We start from the raw sequence: 17,193 nt of genomic DNA on the forward strand, positions 1-17,193 counted from the left end.
AACCATTTTAATTTCATGGACCCCCAGTTTGACATGCATTAGGGCTACGGGACCCCTATTTAATGGCATTTCTATCTCTGGGACCCCAATTTATTTTGTGAGATTTGGTTCCTTATGTACACTCGGTTATAGACACGAAACACATAAGACCCTTATGATAAGGGTCCATTTGGTTGCTAAATATCTATCATTTAACTGGGGACCCCCTGGAACCCCCTCAAGGACCAGAACCATTGACTTAAAGAACACAACGCCTGTTCACAGCCATATTTCATTCATGACTCGCATTCACACAGACAGATAAAACCCAGACTTGTCCTTTAACAATGTACAATGTACATTGGGGTTATACAGGCCGGCTGTTTACAAGCCAAGAACTAGAGAACCAAGTGTAATTAGGAAAAAGTATTAGACTTTGAATGAGAGACTGTCAAGGAACCCCAAATCAATGTGTATTTGGCCACGGACCCCCATAAGAGAAGATTTTGAAAATCGCAAATCTACAAGCTCACAGCTCTGAACTTGTAGATCGGCTATGTATGAATAATAAAAAATAAATAGGGCTTAAGTGTTTAAACTGTTCCTCATTTTGCTGAACCCCTGGCCCACTTACCACTGCTCTAACTAAATGTTTTTCTTCTGACTTTATTTAATGTTCATGAATCTAAACTCAGTTTTCCAAGGTCAATGCATAACACTATAGAAACAATGTTGAAAAGTAAGACAATGACATTTTTTTATCACAGAAAGTAATCACAGAATCACAGAAAAGAAGAGGTAAAACTTTTATTGCCTAATGCCCTCGTTTGCCAACTACTATCGTCTTTGGCAGATAGTCCAAAAGGTGTTAATGATCATTATTTGAGAAGAAAAGGCATCAGTTGTCATGCATGGTGATGAAGGAGATAATAATGAATGTTTAAACAGTACTGTACAATATAACAATGTTGTTTCACAATTCAAACTGTTGCCTTCCTTTGTCGAGAGTCCAGAGTCTCTTTCATACTGTATGTGGAAGTTAGAAATCAGACTGTCAAATGCCATGAGTTCTGCTGGCTTCAGTCTGACATTATTAACTTGACCGTTGTCTTTGGGAAGCAAAAATCACTCGGAAGCCAAGAACCAGACTTGCAGCATCATGAATGGCCATGTGAGGGCGCTCAGGTTCAGCTAGTTCAGTTAACCATTTTCAACTTGGTGTCCCCATCTCGTGGACATATCATTATACTGTATACGAAAACTGTCCAAAACTGTCAAATCTTAGAAAACAGCGAAAATAGTGGATCTGCTATTTTTGCTATTTAAAAACCAAAAATGACAACAGGACTTGTGATCAGAGCAGAGGTGTCCAGCTAGCAAGACAATGCTTTCCAGGAGACGCAGCTGAAAAAGGGGTGACATTTGATGTCGCTCACCCCTCCTCCTCCAGAGCCCAAGCGATAGCCAGCGTCAAACTGAAGCAACTAAGGAAGCAGACAAAATACAGTGTTGACAGCAGTGGTGGAAGACATACTTGGGTATTTTACTTAAGTAAAAGCAGAAATACCACAGTCAGTGTAGAATTACTGCTACAAGAAATATGTGACTTAAGTAAAAAGTACAAAAGTAAATATGACTTTATTGTATTATAATTACTGTGTGTAGTTAATGTTGCAGATGGTAAAAGAGGGGCATATTTTAACAACTCTATATACAGTACAGCGGGGGAGCTTGAATAGATATAGGCTTATCTTAATCTATAATAATACACAAATGTTTTTGTTGATTATATATTATTAATCTGCTAAAGTAACTAAACATATCATTCAATATGTGTAGTTGAAAGTAATTAATTAGCATAACATTTGCTTCCAAACTGCAGTGGAGTAGAAGTATAAAGGGGCAGAAAATGTATCTCACGATTGTACTCGTGTACAGTATTTGAGCATTATGTACACCACTGAAGGCCAACAGGGTACAATCTGTATGTGTGTGCGTGTGCGCAACTGCGCATGCTTGTGCGCATGTGCGTATGCGTATGCGTGTGTGTGTGTGTGCAGTCTACACTGTGCAGGCCATTGAACATACTGTAAGTGTAGAGCTCAAGCCTCCACACATTAGCCACCCAAAACTTTCCCCAGCTTCCGTATTGTAGAGGAAGCTAGCTTTAAGCTTATCGCAGGAAAAAAGCAGATCTACAAGCTCACGATGGGTCGCAGCGCGACGCATCGTGAGCTCGTAGATCGGCTATTTTCAGCGGATATCTTTTAATGTAGAGCGAAAACAAAAAAGACACTAGTATAAACCTCTGAGGGACTCCAGTCAAACATATAGGGTTTAAGTGGTTAGGCCTTACCTCAGTGAGCAGCGAGGCAGCGGCAGGGCTCAGGTGGTCAGGGATGAACAGCTGCGTGTGAGAGTGTATTCCTGCTGGATGAAGCTGCCACAGAGGCTGGAGGGGGGGGGGGGGAGACAGGACAGTTTGTATGAGTTGCCAGGCGATAGTTCAAACATGTCACATTCATGGGCTTTATACTGTTAGAGATGAAACACATGAGATCTTCTTACCATTCCTGTCAGAAGCTCAAATAACAAGGCCCCCAGACTCCACCAATCACAAGCCTCTGTGATCTTGGACACTCCTCCAATCTCTGTTGGTAAATTAGAGTGCATCATAATGGTGCGAATGTGTTTCAATATTATTTATTTGATATGTTTTGTGTTACTATGCCACATACTGTACCTGACCTAGCGTTCAGAACATGTTAGCCTCTACCACCACTAGGTGGCAGGTTTTGTCAAGGAACCCAGTAGCTCTACAGTATCAGACTTTTTGGTAACACTATTCTTACAAAGCCCATGTCTATAATAGCATATGGACCTATATAACATACTTATAATGATATAATGCAATAAAATTGGCATATATTACTGTATTATCACAGCTATAAGCACTCATAATTCTTTATAACAATAATAATAAGACATTATAAAGCATTTTATATTGACTTATACAGTCAAGTATCGTAATACTTCATAATTGCTGGCCTGGACAAATATGCAGATTATAATGCATTCATACTTGACCTTATAAGTGAATATAAAATGCTTTATGATGTGTTACGATTGTTGTTATGAAGCATTATGAGTACATGAGTGCTTCTAACTGTATTGTGATTACAATGCATTATAAGTATGTTTGGCTTTAAGTAAAGTCTTACAGAATTCTTACCTGGTGCACAGTACATCTGTTCCATTGCTCTGGGGCTGATCTCTGACTGAACCTCACTCCACTGGCCAAAAAATGACAGACACACCTTTCCTGGGGAGACATGTCATTGTGGTTTTAAACGTGGTGAGGTAGGGGGCAGCTCTGATGTGAGCTGGTAGTGAGTTCCACACTGAGGGGGCACATATACATACATAATACAGTATGTTGTGTTTAAAAGAATAGAACGTATCTGTCTTCTCCTTGCACCGACTGTTTTTCAGGAAATTGACAAACTCACCATTGCTGGTAAGTAGAACGTTTTTAGGGTTGAGGTCCCGACACAGGACTCCCTGCTGATGCAGACTCTCGAGGGCCAGCAGAATCTGTGCCCCCCAGACCCGCGCCTCTGCCTCGGGCGTCCCCCAGCCCACCTGGCTGGCGGCCTTCTCGCTGGCCCTGGGAGACTTGACCGGGAACCGAGGCAGGTAACACCAGCCGTCCACCTCGATGATCTGGTCTTCCTCCTGCCCCTCCGATTTCAGAAAGGCGTCCATGTCTCCTCTCCTCCTCTGAGGCAGAGCCCCTGGAGGATGGGACGGAAAGGGGTCGCCGCTCAGTGGCCCTTCCCTAGCGGTCGGGCCGTTTTTCCCCCCGGGGCTCAGCAGCTCCCAGGCTTCCTCCACTTCCTCTCCTGACTGTTTCGAGCGGGCCTCCGCTGGGAACGTCACCCCCGAGAGGGCTAGGGAGATCCCGGGGCGCGCCCCGTGTTTACCCCCGGCGCCGCTGTGGCAACCAGGGGGGACAGAGGAAGACTGGTCGCTCTCTAAGGCCGTGTCTGTGTCCGTGCACTCGGAAAACACTGCTCTGTCTGTGCTCTTGATGACCGGTATAGCGTTCCTTTCGTCGGTCGTGGGACTACAGGTGATTTGCCCCTCTACTCTGCTCTGCGGGAGCGGGTCCGCAGTGTTCCCAAGATATGAGGTGGTATCGCTTAACACAGGTCCCACGAGAGGGCCGTTGGCGATCCACGGTGCCCTGCCGTGGATCTGGGTTTGGCAATGAAAGGGGATTTGCAAAACGGCCGGAGAGGAACTCGTTGGCGAGTCAGGACTTGTACCAGCGTTTTCCACGCTAGTTGACCCTGCTTTATTTGTATGAGGTACGGTCTGTCCTTGAGTTCTATGTGAATCCGCGTCAGTCACTGCATAGGGGTTTATGGTCTTAGAGTTTTGTGCCGGATCTGCGGTCTTCCAAGCAACTTCAAATTCAGAGCTACACTCCAGCAGTCCCATTCCGGCTGTCTTTTTGTGAAACTCCGACATGACATCAAGAGCGTGACTGACGCGGGCGCAAGCGAGCGGAAGAGCGGGCTTTTCCTGAGTTCCGAATTTAGTTTGCAAACACAGACTGGGGGCTGGTGGATGGATACGGGGGTTGATGTGTGTCCTTGTGGGATCAGAGAGCGAAGTCGGCCGCTCTAGCCGAGCATAAAATGAGGCCGCGGAGCGCGTGTTCTGCAGACAGCCTGTCTCCTCGATGTAGGAATGGGTGCCGCAGCTCTCCAGACGCTGCTGGGTCTCGTACCACGACGTGGTGGACTCTGCATCGCGGCCGTCGTCGTTCTCCGTCTCTGGCAGGGCGGTCACGGCGGAGCTTCCTCTGTCGTTGTGCTGGTAGTCTGTGCTGATTGTGGGAGATGTGTGGCTGTTCTTCAGTTTCATCCCGTGCTGGATGGGACCGAGGCTTTCTCTGCGCTGCTTAGCCCTGTCGCTCCTCACCTTGTGCAGTTTGGAGAAGAGCCTCCCACCTGGGAGAGTAGAAGACAAAATCAAATCAATATAATTTAATCAATCAATATGGACAACGGTGGCTTTTTGTTGCTGTCAAGCTTTTCTTTATGTCTGGTAACAGGTGTTATGACATTCCCAGCCTTTACTTGATCTGGGTAAGAGGAGTGATAAAAGGACTGCTTGAGCTGATTGTCAGTTGTTGTATAACCCCTCGAGGTTATACGGCAGCTGACCAATCAAGCGAAGCTAAAGGGGCAATGCCCCCCCCCACCCACCCACGTAATGCGATAAACACAGTGGATCGGCGGTGTAGCCAATCTACAAGCACACACCGCTTTTCATCACAACGATTGGCTATTGTAGATTGCCTATTTTCGGTGAAAATAGCCCCCCTGGGCGGACCCCGGGGGATCCCGGTCAACGACGTATGGTTTGTGGTTAAGGGGTAAATTATTATGCACATTTACATTACTACACCATGGGAGACCAATAATAAACACAGTTGGTGCTCACCTTGAACGTGTTCCAGATGCAGGTACACAGCGTCTTCACTGACATAATACCTCAGTAGCTTCACCATGTACGGAACCCCCTGGGGGATGATGGTTGGCTGGTCTCTGCTCTCCCAACTCGACTTGGCCAGGCTCTGCGAGGACACACACACACACTAATGACCAGTGTCTGGGTACCAGTGTCATCATTTTATGTCTGACTGCGTCAGCTTGGTTTTAATTAGGATACACAGTGCGTAGAGCATTGGTTCTCAAAGTGGGGTCCGAGGACCACCAGGGATCCTTGGGGGGGTACCAGGGGGTCCCCAGCAAAATTAGTTAATATAGCGTCACAATGATTTTAACCACTTTAACCATATTTTATACTTTGACTATTCAAAAATAGGGTATAGCTATACAAGCTCATAGTGCGGCACCGAGTGCCGCGCTATGAGCTTGTAGATCTGCTATTTCTTTTTTTTAAATCTTGAACATTTTTGCAAATCTGAATATATATAAGCAAATGAATATATATAAGCTATAGTTTTAAAAGCGAACATTTTTAACCCAAATCTTTGCTTCTGGAGGTCCCCGGCACAAAACCTTTTCAGATTGGGGTCCGCGGCCAAATACATATCATTTTGGGGTCGTTGACATGAAAAGGTTTGATGGCAGTGGGGAGTAGTTTGGTGTTGGCTGGAAGCAGTTAACACCTGTAATTAATTGAGCTGATTGTCAGTCAGTCAGCCCTATCTTCCAGACAGTCTTGTCGCTTGACTGACTCCCTGAAAAAGGAATTAAACATACTGACAGTTGTAAGTACATTTTCTGGTTAATATCAAAGCATTGCTGACTGTATTTCCCTAAACATGTTAGGGGTTAAGTCAGTGTCTCGCTAAGTCACACTTTCACAAATAGACAGGGTCAGGAGGCGTTACAGTGACCTTTTCATTACCAGACAGCTTCTCAGTAACCACTAAGCTGCGGCCGCCCGCTACGTACAGTACAGTAGTTCCGATGCCCTGGGTTTGAATCTGATTCAACACCTCTGTCTTCTCCTCTCTCCACACTCCTTATCCTCTCTTTCCCTGCTTTACTATCTAATAAGAGTAAAAGGAACTGCCTCTTTCCGCTTATTTCTCTGGTTACTGAAATTGGAGGTGCATTGTCTGTAAAGGGGTGAGGGCAGAGGGCTTTTAGATAGATCAATGAAGACAGATACCCATTAACTGAGATGTCACAGAATACAGGAGCTGGCTGGCTGCCACAAAACCTCCCCCAGAACATCTGTGTTCTCAGTTGATAAAAAGTTTGTCTGTGCATGTTCAGTGCTGCTGCATGTATATTATACCATAACACAGTGGTTCTCAAACATTTTCATGTCAAGGACCCCCAAATTTGAAGATATTGTACCAGTGACCTAGCCTCGTAAACCGTAAATAGAGTTGAGAACTCACCTTTACAACAAACGTCTCCTTATTGACCATGCTTTGGACAATCAAGACCTTTGGAGGCAAGAAGAACAAGATTTTTCACAGAATGGAATGTTTGTTTAGTTCTCATTCTTTCAAAAGAAAAGGCATCATTTCTATGCAGTGGTACAATTGGCAAAACGTTGGAAAAGCATGGCATGACTGTTACACTGTGACTTGGGGGGCGGAATCAATGTTTTGATGAAGATAGCCATTCATTCTGTTTGTCAGGTTATATTTCATAGAGGGAGCTGTGGGGGAAAAGCACTAGCAGCACATGTAGTAAAAGTTCTAGGAAGTGATCACTGGTAGGAAGTGAGGTACCAGGAACAGCTATAAAAGTTCCAGGAAGTGAGGCTATGTGGGTTCCATTTTGGGTGTGAAAGAGTGTTTGGTGTGGTTTTAGAGAGAGCCCACACTGTAATTCAAATCACTTTAAACCATTGAATATTGTGGCCGATAAACTTTAAGATCTGAATAAGGGAAGCTTGGTTGAAATTAAGATGTCGATTCTTTATTAGCACATGGTTGTTTTTCATATAGCAATCGTTGTTTATTCCAATATGGAGGATAAACGGGAATTCTAAGCATTCTGTGAAAGGCCTCTTTTGCCCCGACAGCATTAGTATACCATATTAACCCTGGCATCCCTTTTTCGGTGTGTCATTAATTATTGGCAAACATTTTCAAAAGGAAAAAAAAAAAACATTTTGAAAATGGGGCTTAAGTGGTTAAAGTCATGTACAACCAAGATCGTAAGAAAATGAATGTCCTTGTTGGGTCAAAGAAAGAGCACAGAGGGTGTCCTACCTTATCAACGACCCCCACCACTTTACACATCTCCAGATCCTCCACAGGGGAACTCAGATGTCTGATTGGTCGGAATCTCAGGCTGCTGTAGCCCTGGTGACAGAAAATCATGCTAGACATTAGCTATGGCTGAGCACAGGGAAGAGCTGCTTCTACACAGCTGTCGGTCGGTCTGTCAGTCAGCCAATATATTTGAGTGTTGTAGCTCATCACGGATGATGTACTTGTTTGAAAGGTTGTGCATAAGACTGATATCATATTATGACACCTATCATGAACATGAAGGAATCTCTATGAATATTAATGACGGGTGACATTAAATGTCATTTGGTCAATTATGTCACTTTCAATGCAAAGTTGAAATTGTTTGGGAAGTCTTTGTTATGACAGCTTGACATTAACCAAGCCAACACAACCTGTCATAAACATAGTGGGCCTACAGTACTTATCAATTTGATACTTGATTAACCTGATATGCCAATGTTGTAGTACTGGAGTCCAGACCTTGGAATATCAAAGTGTTTGGTAACATCATTGGTAACAATGAAGTAAGAAGTGGCCCAATTTCTTGCCGTGCATAGAGCATAATTCAGTACCGTTACCAGCAAAATAAATCAGATGCAATTAACTGCAACCCACAGTTGCATCTTTAACCACATGAATCCTACCTATTCTGGGGCGAACATCCGGAGAAAATAGCATATCTACAGGCTCACCTTGTAGATCAGCTATTCTTGGCGAAGATAATGTGTAGAGCAAAAAAAATGCTATCAATTATTTGGATTTTCAACTATATACTGACCAATCCTATATTGGAATCATTGCAAGCAGACCACTAGGGGTGATCCCAACTTGCTTGCGGTGTTTTTTGAAAACAAAAAGCCAAAAATCTAAAGCTCGTCACCAAGTGCACAATTTGTATGATTTTTTACATATTCCCTTCCAGTTTATAGCCATTTTAAGCTCCCGGCAGCCATCGTGGACACCATCTTGAAAATAATGCCTTTCCACAACTCAGATTTTCCTAGATTTTTAGTATGCTTTTTAGCACGCCCAATAGTAACAGAATCCATTGAAAAATATTTTCTATCAATTATTTGGATTTTCAATCATATACTGACAAATCTAATATTGGAATCATTGCAAGCAGACCACTAGCCTGAAACCCCCCTCTGCCATATAAATGATTCAGAAGTGGCTTGTAAAACTATTATTGCACTCATTGTGACACTGACTAATGACCACAACTTGCTTTAGTAGCTTCATGTCAGTGAAGGATATTTATCGTACCCCGAGATGAGAGCTTCCCTTTCCTAAGTTGTCCTGCAGATGTGAGATGAAGATTTCTTCAGCTCTTTTCAGATATTGAGTCGTCTTCCTTTTCACTGCTTCCCGACGTTCCTTGTTTGGATCCACTGTAAAAGTCCCATAGTTTCCATTTAAATAACAGCAATAAAATCACAGGCAGCCACTACTAGTGACTCAATATGAATCTGATGATAGGGAGGAAGTGGCCATGCAGTTATAAACACACTGACCATGTGATGGGCACATGGGAATTTATACTGTATGAAACAGAATGAGGAAGTCACGTCACAGGATGATTCAATTTCCTGTCTTCTACTGTGTCAACAATCAGCTGTGTTTTTATCAATCACTGTTAATCAAAGTGGAAGTGCTTCAGTCAGGATTATGCCATCATGATGAACATTGATGAGGATTAATTCAATTAACTACTGGAGGCCTATTGTCACAGTACTTGGAGGCCAGTCTATGAAGTCAGCACTATGACATCAGTAGATACACAGACATTCCTGGAATTAATTTACAGACAGACAGACAGACAGACAGACAACATGAAAGTGCTTTGTGTGTAACTGATGTTTTGTTTCATCTTTTATAGCACTTTGGTCAATTTCGATTGCTTTATTATAAATACGATTTGATTTGATACGGCTGGTGGTCAATATTACCTAATGCAGTAGCATTAGGGAATACTTTTATTTACATGTGTATTGTTTATAAATTCAGAGCAAAACAGTCTCTTATTTTGAATTGTGTTCAATAAATTAAAATCAACACAAAAGTTACTAAGTAAGAGTACCGTTAATACTTCATAACCTCTCTCTCCTTATGTCTATTCAAGCCAAGTTGTTGAGTTAGTAGTGAACGAGAGAGACATGGAAGCACAGACTACTTTGCCTGTCCTGAGCCTTTTTAAAATCATCACCCCAAACGAGAGATGCTAAAAAGTCTGTGGTGAAGAAGGCGTTCAGCAGGTGTAGAGGCAGCACAAGCAGGAAGTGGCTGATGTATTGTAACGAATGTAATGCTTTTGTTTTCTTATATGCCTGGCCTTCAGCGAGGCAACTGACTCCAGCATTTTCGTGTCAGACTGTAGACGCGTGCACAGCGAAAACCGAAGAGCGTGAAAAAAGCGTGGCAAACTGAAATTTTGCCAAAGCTTATTTTGTAACCCATTCAATCTGGGAAAGTATCCGTGTCATTTTGATCGGACACAAGAGGCAGATCATGAGTTGTACACTAGGTCAAAGTGAACTTATGGGGAAATAGATGTATTTTGTTATACCTAGAATTCACGTGCAGATAACCATATGGCCTAGTCACAAGATGGTTAATATTGCCTAATATTAAGAAATAGATGAGAAGAGGAGGAGGAGAGATCCATTGCCTACTGACAGAAGGGGTATAAATATTACTAATGTGTGTGTAATCGAGGAATTGAACTAGCCCCATTAAGAACCTCTCACTCCGCTATACAGCTCCGAGATGAGGTCCTATGACCTATGCCGAGGTCTCCCAGAATCGGTTGAACGGCCACAAAGGGTCCGCTGTTTACCCATTTCGCCACATCTTATCCAAAAACTAATGGTCGATTCCAAAGCATGAAGCAGATGTTTAAGGTTTGGTTGGGCACAAAATATTTTAGGATGGGGACGAAACTACCTGTTTAAATCGCTTATTTAGTCAGCCTGTGGCCATGTTTCCCATTGTTGCCCAACCGGGAGCAGTACTGGCACCGGACGTAGGGGGGTTTTCCGGGTTGAATGGGAAACATGGCCAGACAGATAACATGAAAGTGCTTTGTGTGTAACTGATGTTTTCAGAAAACTCTTAGAAATAGCAGATGTACAAGCTCAAGCTTCTTAGAAATAGCAGATGTACAAGCTCACAGCACGTCACTTTGTGCCGCGCTGCTAGCTTGTACATCTGTTATTTTTTAACTTATTGAAAGTGTTTGAAAAAACTTCTTGAATCTTGAAAGTGTTTGAAAAATGTTGAATCATTTCGATTTTTTTAACACAAATCTTCTCCCCTGGGGGTCCCTGGCACAAAACATTTTAAGATGGGGGTCCGCGGCCAAATACAGATAATTTTGGGGGTCCTTGGGATGAAAAAGTGTGAGAACTACTGATTTCAAGGACATTTGTAGAATCGGCCTCAGGTCTTAATGAGTTAAACCGCTCAAAAGCTGACATCAACAGCCTCCTGGGGGTCAGACAGCTGACAGCTACAGAGATCAGGTCAAGAAGAGGTGTCAGGTTTCACTCTCCTGTCTAAAAGAATGTTTCCCAAACAGTGGGTCGGGACCCATGTGTAGCTCGTGGACCAATTTTTATGGGTCGCGAGTAAATGTCCCCTTTTTCTTCCATTACATTTATTTTTAAAGATTTAAAAGGGTTTTTAAAAAATCACAACTTTTCAATTAAATTAATTCCAACATTATTTCAAAATTATTTCCTAAATAAATAAAAACAACGTTTAAGAAGTAGTGAAAATATCAGATCGACAATCTTCCAGGTCTGCTATTTTCACTAGTTTGGGTCCCGGGGGCGCGAACGTCTAATTTCTCTTTTGGGTCTTAAAAGGTTTGGGAACCACTGATCTAAATGGCCGTCTCTGTGATCGTTATAATCCAGAACTTCATTCAGGAAAACGTCTCCACTGACATCCAGAAAGCTGGAATGTTTTCCGTCCAGCTGGGAACAACGCAGGACGTAACAAGATCAAGATCAATGCTCAGTTGTTTTGAGGTATGTGACAGTGACTGATGTTGTCAATGAGAGGCTTGTCACAGTGTCCACTGATAGTCCTTTGTCAAGTTGCTAAAAGAGATCCTTGAGCATTTGACACTGCGGACACAAGCCTGTGCATTGGAAATGCCACAGATGGGGCTTCAAACATGCAGGGGCAGTACAGAGGCTTCTCTAGACTGTCCTGCTGGCATTGCATCCCCCCCCCCAACCATGTGCATGCATGTATGGTGCTATGCACATGTCCTCAATGTCATGCTGCCTGGTACCAGTCAGTGACTGAGAGTGGATCACTGTTTGATCTCCTCAGTGACACAGCAGTGTTTATCAGAGAGTACAGTAATATCAGATAGTGAATCTGTGAGAGAAAGAGAGCCATAACAAGATACACATTAGGCCAAGCTCAAAGCCCTGAAGAAAATATTTTGATAATCTGGAAAGCCTCGCTAGATGGTCTGTGTAAAGTTGAGTAGACAGACATGGAAGTGGAAGTGGAGATTACACTTGGAGCCTAGGAGGTTAAGGTACATAACTAAATTCTGGATCAGCTATTGAGGCCATCAACCGAAGGTTTCTCACACATAAACCTCCCCTTAATCTAAACCAGTGCTCTCCCTAAATATCTATATGAAGACATCAGCAAGTTCCTGGGTACATTTGCTAGCAGGGCAATGGATAACAACCTGCAGACGTCGCTGAAAAGCTTAGCAGGCCAGTGGGACACGCTGATAAATTAACCAGCTGCAGGACAGTGAAGGATAGACCCGATGGAAAGAAGAGGACATGGAAATTATCAGTAAAAGCTGCGCCTCAAAGCTGCTATCAAATTCGAATACAAGACCACTCGCCAAACACGCTCGCCCCGGGTGAAATCCGGCGACCTCGGAACGGTCGCCACCTAGTACTCCTAACCGTAACCTCGGTAAAACTATGCCTAAACCTAACCTTATTATTAAACGTAACCTCAGTAAAACGGTGCCAAAACCTAACCTTATTCCTAAACTTAACCTCAGTAAAATTATGCTTAACCTAGACAAGAACGGCTAAATAAATGGGGGCGAGCGTGTTTTGGGGCGAGCGTTCCGGTTACCTCAAATTCTCCAGAGATTCAACATGCTCACAGATGCATTCTATATCACCTGCTAGGACTTGCGTACAGGTTTTGGCTGACACTTTAAATAACCCAGGTGGCCCGATAATATTCAACCCAAACATACACGACAAGCACACAGAGCCTGTCTGCCTTCATGTTGATGGCCACTGAAAATAATGTTCTCATGGCTTTGGACACAGACACTGTAATTGACAGAGTTCAGAGGGGAGTGAGCTACTGAGTAAACTGCTGTTATAGTAAGGTGAGATGAAATTACTGATATTGTTAACGTATTCATAATAATGTAGCAGCTTTTTATTCTGAAGATAATGTGATGATGTGACTCATTACCCCCCCTTTATTTCTGTTTCTTAGATCTTTTATAGTGGTGTGGTGGTTTTTATGCAAATGCTTATTGCACTTTGAGATTTATCCAAATGTTAAGTGCATTATAAATAAAATCCATTACTATTATTAATATTAATTCTACTTCTAACTACTGTATCTCTCTACATCGATTGAAGATACCATTTATTTAAATTGGTATTAAATCATTTAAAATGCTACTTTGACTTCTAGATGAGCTTTTTCTCTTACACATACAAATACTTATACTTGAGTGTGGAGGTTGTGTATTCTATGGCCATGTCTGATCACCAGGGAGTCAGTCAAAAGTAAGTGATACTGGTGAGTGGTGTCTGACCGATTGTGATGGGCTGCCCTGGGACAGAAATGCAAGGGAGGATATTTTTTTGTCCCAGTCCAGCCTTGGCCATGAGTGATCAGGCAATGTCCTAAATGTCCATTGTTGTACATATAAACATGTACAACAATTTAAACATTTACACTCCTGCAGATGATGCTCTAACAGTAAACCTGTGATGTGACAAATGAAACTTCTGTATTTAGTCATTTGTTGTCTTGTCTTTTGGCATTTATGCTGTTCATGTGGTGAGCCTTTAAACGGGTACTGGAAACCGGTAGCCTAGCTGCATGGTGATAAAAGACATTTGAAATGCTGTGTTAAACATGAACTAGTTGTCACGCACGTTGACATAAAACAAAACATAGAATGTGCACTTACACTGCACCCCATTGAGCAGTAGGTCTACTCCATTCTTGTAGTAGCTAAAAGCAGCTTCATAGTCCTCATTGACCTCGCGGTCCAGTGCCATGCGGATCTGTTTGGCTGCCTCCACCAGGTAGTCTCGCTTTGCCATGGCGGTCCTTGTTCGGCCCGGTTAAGGTCCGGATGGGCCTGAGCATGACACACAAAACACAGTCAAATCGGAGTGTTAATTTGACTGCGAAGAGTGCTGTATTTTTCCTAATCGGTCCTAGACACCTAACCATGTACATTCAGATCTTATGTGTAAAGTAGCTAGCTGTGCGGGTCTTTCAATAAAGAGAAACAGGAACAGAAAACACTACTGACGACACAGCTCTGGTTCAGTTCTTCTCCATTATATCGTTGCAGTTAGACAGAAAACGTGTACCTGGACATACAAGGTTTCCACCCGACAGCAACAATATTTCCCTCTGAGAAAGTAGCAATTTGTGTGACTGTAACCCACCTTTGCTCCCTGCTCTTATCAGCAGTGGCATTATTCATCTCTGTGTCTTGTCAACAGGCTCTCAGAGTGTGTGTCTGGCCCCCCGTGATTTCAAGGCCGAAGTCTTTATTGCTGAGCATGTCGATCTAAGCCACTATAAAGAAAGGAGAGAATGAAAGAGTTAACCTTCAGACTAGAACAGGAAGTGAGTAGAAGCTTGCGGTCACAACCGATCAATGGAAAGTGCCTGCAGCTGCGAACGAACGCACACGATGACAAGGACATGACTCAGAGATGCTATGTTTTTTTGTTTCTACATTTATGTCACAGGGCTCTTTAACATGCAGCACAAGAAATACTTAAAATATATATTTGAAGTATGTCTTGACAGCAGGCCTCCTGGTGGCACTATAATAGGGAAATGTTAAAAGGGTGGCATTTGTTCCTCAACGTAGTGCGAATGTGTGTGCAAAGTTTCACCGCAATCGAATGCTGCGTTCGGAGTCGCTGCATTTTGTTCAAAACAGGCCACTCCTGCAAACTTTAGATGTTAATCTTAGCCAAAGATTCTGAAGGAGTAATATCAGAAAATTTGTTTTACATAAGTCGGCCTCCTGGTGGCGCTATAAAGGCAGATGTGAAAAATGCAGGGCAAAGGTTTTTCCTTGACCTCTAGGAAGTGTGCATACAAAGTTTTACACAGATCAGTGCAGTTATAGGTAAAAAAAATGGCCTGTTATAGCGCCACCATGAGGCTGATTTGAAAATGTTCTAGTGGCATTTCTTCCTTGGCCTAGTGAGAATGAGCGTGCAAAATTTCACGCTTTGTTCATGATTTGAGGCATTTTGTTCAAAACGGAGCACTCCTGCAAACTTTAGAAGCCAATCTTAGCCAATCAGGATGGAATATGGTAAATCTGAACAACCTGTTTCGTTTAATGACTATAAAGATACTGTGTACCGATTTGCGTGATGTTTGGACAAAATCTGTAGGAGTACTGTCAAAAAAAAATGTTTTGCAAAAATCTGCCTCCTGTTAGTGCTATAACAGGCCCATGTGCAAAATTTGGGGCAGAGGTTCTGTTCTGGCATCCAGGGAGAGTTTGTGCCCAGTTCCGCTGCCATAATGCCAACAGTGCCAGAGATTAGCTGATCACAGACAGGCTCGTCCATGCCTTTCGGCCTGGCGGAGACAATGAATCGCAGAGAGACAACAAATAAGCCTAATGCTAGTACTAATGCAAGAAGGTTATTGAAATAAAACTGAGCAGCCCATTCCTGAGTCCCTGCTGTCAATGAAGCATTGAAACACAAACATCAACATCGTGAATAGGATATACAGTAATGGAGGCAGCAGCGTCTAGCAGACAGTGTGATTCTTCATTTATGCTCCGTCGTATGACAATGTCGCGCGCGGCGAAAACAGCCGACCTACAAGCTCTCGACGCGTCGCGGAAGCGACGCGTCGAGAGCTTGTAGGTCGGCTGTTTTCACCGCGCGCGACACCGTCGTACGAGCTTAGCAGTATATTTGAAAAAAAGGGGAAAAACAGAGCCATCTTCAGTCCTCCAAGCTCATCCAGCACCATTCCTTCCTCCTCATCTCCTCCATTCCACTTCCTAAATAGCCAATGGAATACCATCATGTTGCATAGAAAATAATAATAATTGCACTAAATATATAGCAATATATATATAAATTAAATACATTTAAATATTTAAATAAACACATTTAAATAAATATAAATATATAGCACACATGACTCGCAGATTTAAAAACGACAACGCACGGTAGCCTACCTGATGTGAGGCCACCACCACCGTGCCATCATCATGGATCCCCCATGCATGCATCCATCTATCCAGGCATCATCCTCCGCCCTGCATAGCATCAACATCAGCATCAGCATCAGCACGGTAGCAGCAGCCTGGAGACACGCTTGTCTCCGGGAGGAGCAGGCGAGGAGGAGGAGGGGCAGGCTGAGAGGCTTCCTATTGGCTGAGCATGATGTCAACTAAAAGGGTACCATTTAATACAAGGCGCCCACTCCCCCCTCCCTCCTCCTCCCCTCCTCCTCCCCTCATCCTGCCAGATGCTGGTAGATTTAAAGAGACAGTGGGTGGGTTTTTGTCACCCTCACAAGGAGCTCTTTACTTTACTGACTTAGAATGTAAAACCCACTATGTGTTCAGCGTTGTTTTAGAGCACTGGTTAGCACTGGTTATCCTTGAGGGGGTTCCAGGGGGTACCCAACAAAAAAAATATGTAATACCCTATTTTAGCTGATCTATGTGTTTGTTCTATTTTCACTTACAACATAATTTAAAGATGATATACAACAAATCAGTAAAAAATGTGATGGAGAATGCCTAAAAAAACTCCAGGGGCTTGAGAAGGGACATTCTCCGGGAATGTTTGAACATTAATTGTAGGATAAAATTACATCAATGTGGAATATACACATCTATTACAAATAAAGCATTAATAGACAGATGTTATACAGATGAAAAAAATAAAGCAAATGGACAATATAACAAGGAAAAGAAACAACAAAAGTGTATCACAACAATAAAAGTCATAGACACAAAAAGCAAACCTCTGAGGAAAATATTGAACAGATCTGCTATTTCTGAAAATATTTTGACTTCATACATTTTGAATAATTTTGAACATTTTAACACATATCTTCTGTTATGGGGGTCCCTGGCACACAATCTTTTCAGAAGTCAAAAATACTGT

At 42.9% G+C, this 17,193-nt stretch overlaps 1 protein-coding gene across 1 annotated transcript; it reads right to left on the reverse strand.

The window, feature by feature from the left end:
• Positions 1–860: 860 nt before the first annotated feature.
• Positions 861–14,121, reverse strand: rps6kl1 (ribosomal protein S6 kinase-like 1; the record flags this gene model as incomplete). The annotated part of the gene is made up of 10 exons (XM_084045134.1): positions 861–1,463; positions 2,336–2,431; positions 2,548–2,630; positions 3,212–3,301; positions 3,489–4,997; positions 5,494–5,626; positions 6,929–6,976; positions 7,754–7,846; positions 9,044–9,168; positions 13,986–14,121. 10 exons carry the CDS (start codon positions 14,119–14,121, stop codon positions 1,353–1,355), a joined length of 2,424 nt encoding a protein of 807 aa, XP_083901260.1. The 3' UTR covers positions 861–1,352.
• Between the last annotated feature and the right edge of the window lie 3,072 nt (positions 14,122–17,193).

This window comes from Gymnoscopelus microlampas (assembly GCF_963454915.1).
Source record: "Gymnoscopelus microlampas genome assembly, chromosome: 20".
Lineage (NCBI taxonomy): Eukaryota > Metazoa > Chordata > Actinopteri > Myctophiformes > Myctophidae > Gymnoscopelus > Gymnoscopelus microlampas.